This window comes from Centruroides sculpturatus, unplaced genomic scaffold (assembly GCF_000671375.1).
Source record: "Centruroides sculpturatus isolate CEXI.00-Female unplaced genomic scaffold, Cexi_2.0 scaffold974, whole genome shotgun sequence".
Lineage (NCBI taxonomy): Eukaryota > Metazoa > Arthropoda > Arachnida > Scorpiones > Buthidae > Centruroides > Centruroides sculpturatus.
The window spans coordinates 122,960-129,438 of NW_019385499.1; the positions used below are offsets into that span (position 1 = coordinate 122,960).

At 33.0% G+C, this 6,479-nt stretch overlaps 1 protein-coding gene across 1 annotated transcript in view; it reads right to left on the reverse strand.

The window, feature by feature from the left end:
* The window catches only part of LOC111639564 (dynein light chain roadblock-type 2-like), a 16,239-nt gene extending 9,984 nt beyond the window's left edge, over positions 1 to 6,255 (reverse strand). Inside the window, exons 1-2 of the mRNA XM_023385450.1 lie at positions 6,192 to 6,255; positions 4,259 to 4,334 (exon numbers count right to left, since the gene is read on the reverse strand). Coding sequence (XP_023241218.1) covers positions 4,259 to 4,334; positions 6,192 to 6,197 — 82 coding nt within the window. The 5' untranslated portion in view covers positions 6,198 to 6,255. The remainder of the gene's footprint in view (positions 1 to 4,258; positions 4,335 to 6,191) is intronic.
* Positions 6,256 to 6,479: the final 224 nt, after the last annotated feature.

Consider the following 6,479-nt stretch of genomic DNA (forward strand, 5'->3'; position numbering starts at 1 on the left):
CACGATTTCTTGCGTTTAGGATTCTCAAAATATATCCATTTCTCATCGCCAGTTACAATCCGATGCAGAAACGACTTTCTTTTTTGTCTGGCGAGCAAGATTTCGCATGTGTTTTGGCGTCGCTCCATCTGCCTATCGTTCAATTCATGCGGCACCCATTTTCCGATCTTCTGAATCTTTCCCATGGCACGTAGACGCATGGAAATGGCTGGTTAAGTAACACCCAATTGCTCGGCAAGCATTTTTTGCAATTGGGTATCGTCCTCATCCAAAAGAGCCTGCAGTTGATGGTCCTCAACCTTCCTGGGCCGATTTTCACGCTTCTTGTCGCTCAGGTAAAAATTTCCATCTTTGAACTGACGAAACCAATCTCTGCACGTGGTTTCCGATAAAGCTCTGTCGCCATAAGCCTCCACAAGCATTCGATGTACTTCGGCAGCCGATTTCTTCAAATTAAAGCAGAAAAGCAAAGCTTCCCGCATATGCTCTTTTTCTGGCACGAAAGTAGACATGATTACAAAGAAAAAAATATATGTTGTTTTATGAAATATCTGATGATGTGCACTGATTAATGTTGACAGACGTCAAAATCATTAAAAAACCAACATGGCGTCGTCATGGTAACTTAATACGCTCGCTTACGCCATCTATTAGCAAACAGCGGATTTAAGCTTATACCCCTGGTACATATGGTTGATAAAATAATGTAATGATTGGTATGGATGCTGTGTATTATTCCTTAGCACAATTTAATTAATTAATTAATTAATAGGGTTGTTTGAGAATATGCATTCTGTAATTGGGTTGCAATTTGAAAAAATTATAGACCTATAAAGTTGGCCAGTCCTTCCTTAATCTCAATAACAATGCTAGATAGATAAAAGTCAAGACCAGATATGGAAAGCTTATGCACAGGAGGCCCAATTAACTATATATGAACTTGCAGTCTAGACTGTAAGTACATGATTTCAATTCAAAAATTTCCCCTAAATAGAATTACATAAATGACCAGCATGACTCTTTTGTTATCAAGAAAAGTATAATGTACAGGGATAAGACACTACTAATTTCAGATCAAAAATACAGTAATATCTCAGTTTTCATTGAATTCAGTTATGGTCAGTTTTAGTTTTTGTAGATTTTTTCCATGAAAAATTTGTCTCAGTTTTTGTCTTTTGCCTCAGATTTCATCGGCGTACTCACATGACCTCGCTGCTAATTTTGTGACTAAAGAGTGACCCATGTGTTCTATTGCTCAGTGTGGCGTTGTTTCTCATTGTGTGGACAGTGGGAACAGTGGACTGTTCCGTGAAGCAGAGTGCAGTGTAAAAGTTGAGCTCCTGGATTTTTTGAGTTCTTGATGTCTTAAAGTGATTTTAATGCGATATTTTGTGTATTACCTGATTGATCTTTTTGTGGTGACTCTGTGGATATAAAAATTTTATTGTGGACCCATTTTTTTCTGAAATATGGTTTAACTAAAGTACAAAATTTACGGATCGACTTACCGGATGATTAAAGATCGATTTCCCGGAAATGATGACGTCAATGGAACCACTGACCTGTGGTGAGTAGGCCACCCAAGTTTGGTTGGAATTGGCCCATTAGTTTTTTGGATAATAAGGGTTACACTTGTGGAACTTAGAGGCCCACATCGGGTCAGTTTTCTTCCATCCCCCAATTAATTTGTGTTTATCGAACAGTAGACTTTTCTGGACACATCCTGTGAAAATTCTGTTTAGAAATCTGCTTTAGTTTTTAAGTGATTGTAGTTTTTATTTAAGAAGCTTGTTCTTACTGGACGTTTGAGTCATTGACCCCAACGGTCTCCAACGGCTTTTGACAACAGACTGCTCGGCGCCGGATTTTAACGGAATAGAAAGTGTTAACGTTTTATTAAGGTTGTATTTATTGGAACTTTAGATTTACTTTGCTGTTTAATTAAAATGTCTGAAAGTTTAGTTGAAGAATTTACGAGTCAATCAAATGATTTGTTGGACGACTTAAAGAGATATTGTACCAATAATTATAGTTGTAAGTTGGGCGCTAAGGATTCGGTTCGACATATTGCGAAACAGTTTACAGAGGTCATTAATTTGGCTGTTGAGAAAATAAAAAAAAGTTGCATGACTAATATTCTGGAGCAGACTCTCACTAAACTGGCTAGAAAAGATGATATCTTGGAGATTTCTAAAATACAAGAGGATAAATATGATGATAAACTTGAAAGCTTTAAAGATCAAATAGAGAAAATATTCACTGAAAACCTGGGTAAATTGAATTGTTCTCCTGTTCCTAGTTACAGTGATGTGGTGAAGAGAGCTACTAAAGATAACAAACCTACCCTGAAACCTAGAAAAAATAAACATACTTTACTTATCTATAACAACAATAACAAAGATAGTTCAGAGAAAACAAAAGAAATTCTTTTTAAAAGAACCTCTCCCATAGAGATGGGTGTGGGTATCAATAACATCAGAAGTATTAGAAATGGAGGTTTAGCAGTTAATGTTGAGAATGAGGAAGATCTACAAGTTCTACAATGTAACGTGAAATTGGTTCCTGAGTTAAGTAGTAAAATTGGGAAAAGTCGGCGCCCCCTTGTTAAAATAGTGAATGTTCCAATTACAATAAAGAGAGAAAATTTGGGCAAGTGCATTTATGAACAAAACGTCGAGCTTACTAATACTTATGAATTTAAGCAATTTGAAGAAGAGGTAGCCATCCGCTTTCAGATTAAACAAAGAGACCCTGAATTACAGTCCTGGGTGCTGGAGCTATCCCCTAAAATAAGAGGAATTCTTATGGAAAAAAGAAAAGTATTTATTGAGTGGAGCAGATGCTCAATTTTTGATTACATTCCTATTTATCAGTGCTTTAAGTGCCTTAAATTTGGTCACTTCGCCAATAAGTGTTCTTCCCAGAATTCTATTTGTAGCCATTGCGGTGGCTATCACCTTTTCAAAGATTGCAAAAATAAAGAGGAGGCACCAAAGTGCACTAATTGTATTGGAAAACATGTGAACACAACTGATCATAATGCCATGGACAAAAGCTGTCCAACTTATTGTAATTACAGAGCTTCTATTATTCCCAGATTATATTCTGTATGCTAATTGTAGTGTGCTGATCTAGTGTACAAACCTTCCTTGTCTAGTTTCTGCACGCGAAAAGTTTGTCGCGATTTCTTGATTTCCTTTTGGGATGAATGTTCTACACGCGAATAGTGTTGTTTATATTTTTTCACTCATTTGTTAATTATTTTATTGACTGTATTTTATTTATATTCAACAATCTTTTGCAGCTCACAAAGTGGATCTGCGTCATTAAGTATACCATTAACATTGTTATTGCTTTTAGGCACAGGTGTTGCCTGCTTCCCACAGTTTCCTACACACGATTTGTGTGTATGTTGATTCTCTGTGGGTTTGTAATTTATGTATATTCAATTATATTGTTCACTCTCTTTTCTCCTTCATATATTTAATTGTATTGAAATTTTATCTGTAATTGTAATATTTATCTGTATATCTACCCTGATAATGCTACATGCGGGGTCAGGGATGTACTATTGTACTTAAATAAAGAATGAATGAATGAATAAATGAATGAATTGATTTGATTATAGAACGATTGTAAACGTTCCAGAAATGTTGAAAATAGTTCGTTTGACTAAACGTAAAAATTCTCTAATTAGTCTGGAAACGGGGGACCTAATTCTTGCATTCTGTGAAAACGGGTAAGATTAGCTATAATGTAATTATCTTAATCTTCACTATCGTTACTTTTTCCCAGCGAAGCGGGTCCTTGCAGCTAGATTCTAGATTACTTAGAAAAACAGTTTTTTTTATATATAAAAAAAACTATATTACATACAAATAAAAACCCAGCGAAGCGGGTCCTTGCAGCTAGTTTATATATAAAAATAATTTTTAAAATATTAAAATAAACCAAACAAACTTTTTTTTTTCAAACAAACTACTGGATTATATCAGGCTAGAATATGGCTACTATTAATAAATATAAAATTCTTTGTAATTTTGCTTAGAGGTAGGCAGTTATGCCACCATCTCTTGATAAATTGAAATAGTAGCTTTATCCTAATCAATATAATCTGGCAGTTCACTTGGTATTTGTCAAATAATCAGATTACTAGTTGTTTATATTTACATTAAAATACTTAGAAAAGACAATAGAAAATACATAGTAAATTTTAGTTTTCTTTTTTTTATTTAATAATGAAGCTAATTATATTCACCTTCGCTATTGGTAACAATAACACCGACTACTCCTTTATGAGACTGAATTCTTTTTAATGTTTCTTCAACTTCAGACTATAAAATTAAAATAATAATATAATACATATTGGCTTATGAAAGTCTGAAAGTAAAACATACTTAATTAGAATAATTTTTATATGTATATAAATTAGATTCAACACTAAAGTTAAATCAGTCATCTTAAAGATCAACTGTATGATCTCTAATAAATTTTGTATCAAATTAGAGGTAATTTGCTTGTCAAATCATTTGTAATCAAACAAGTAATTGAATAACTGAAGGGATAAACGAATCCAAATCCTGTTGCTCTGGAAGGCTTGGGTAAAAATTAAGATCATATACTCAAAAATTCTCCTAGCTATGCCAACCAGGATGTCAGCCCTACTCCAGAATTTGATTATATCAAGGAAAAACAAAAATGAGTTATACATTCAGATGCTTTTGTACAGTTTAATATTTGTTGTTCTTCTATAACAGTAGTTTAACTATAGATAATACTAAGTTCAGATATTTTACTTCCAAAGAGAAAACTAACATTTTTCTGCATTATTTAATTATACAGTACTTATTTTAATTTAAAGGTAAATTATTCATTAAGTTATCTTCAAACTGCAAAAGTAACAGCACCAAAATTCTGATTTCTATTTCTAATCAATAATTCACAGAATGAGTACTTTAGCAATACAGTATTCCACATACAACATTGTATGGCAACAAAAAAGAACTTTATTAAGCAAAAAAACTAACATTTTTGGTCATCTTTAATGATCTTTGTCTGTTTAATGTTAAAAAATTGAATGCTTCCCTAATGTAAATGTCAAATGCAGTTAAAATACAAAAAATTTTACATTTATGACATGGGATTGACTTTATCCAATTGGTTAAAGTAAGTCAATCCCGTGTCATATATTCAACCCGGTCTGTGGTGAAGTTAAGTAAAAATTTTACAATTTACAAAATCACTGTGATTGGTTAAAATAATACCAACATATACATACATACATGTGAAAGAAAAGGCTGTACTCAAAGGTGTAGCCTTAAAAAATAAGAAAGATGGGTGAAGGAAGTTAGGAGGGTGGGATGGTTGGAGGTTTGAAAGTGGAAAAAGAAGGACATGAGCCGCAAAGGGGAGCTGTTGGATAGACTTGATCTCAAAATAGGATCACCAAGCTTTAGATAGTGCTTTGGTTCTTGGGTTAAAGTGTACTGTACCTAGGTAACCCCAATGGCGGCACTTCAGTTAGGTATATTTTTAGTAGACTTTTGCTTTTTTTTAATTTTGATCAAGAACTACTGTGAATCAATAACTAGTGACATTTAACACTCGGCGGCTCCCCTCCGGGAGGAGTCCGTCGGGAGCACGAACAGTCGGAAGTGCCACCATTGGGGTTACCTAGGTGCACTTTAACCTGTCCTTGTAATTGACATACTTCCACTTCAGGTTTCAAGGGTCTCAGTGTTTGAGGTTATGCTCATATGCTTGGTAATACAGTTAAACGTCTTTAATTCAAATTCTACAAATTCCCCTTGAGTTTCCTAATAAATATAATGTAAAAATTAACTGTTTAAATGATAGAATCAATGCTTCATATATAAAGTTGTCAGGTTTCGAGTTCTTCACTTCCATTGCGTCACAGGACTTTATCCAATACCAAGATGCAACGCAAAATGCATTACGGGGTTTTATCCAATAGCAAGATGCAATACAAAATAAATGCCAGAAGGAGCCACGGCATTTCTTCGAATGAATAAGAACGAGTCATTTGTCAATACATCAAAGCATTTTTAACTACGAAATGGCTTTATATATTAAAAAAATAACTGCTACTTTCATTAATAATTCGAAAAATTCATTTCATTTACAAAATATCCAATTATTTAAGTAAACAAATCGATATTAAATAGACCTACCGTCATCTTTATTTTGACTGATATAAACGTCTGATTACTGTATATTTCCGAGGAAAAAATCGCCAAAAATTATTATTATTATGACTAAATTCATATTTTAATAAAAATTAATTTTTAAATTTTAATAAAAATAAATAACTTAATAATAATATTTTATTAAAAATATTACGAACAAAAATTGCATTTTTACAGTTTTTTAACTACTACGTCGCCAGCGATAATTCTGGTATCGAAAATTGTCAATATTTACATTTTAATTTTAATAAAATTAATTAATTCTATAATAAC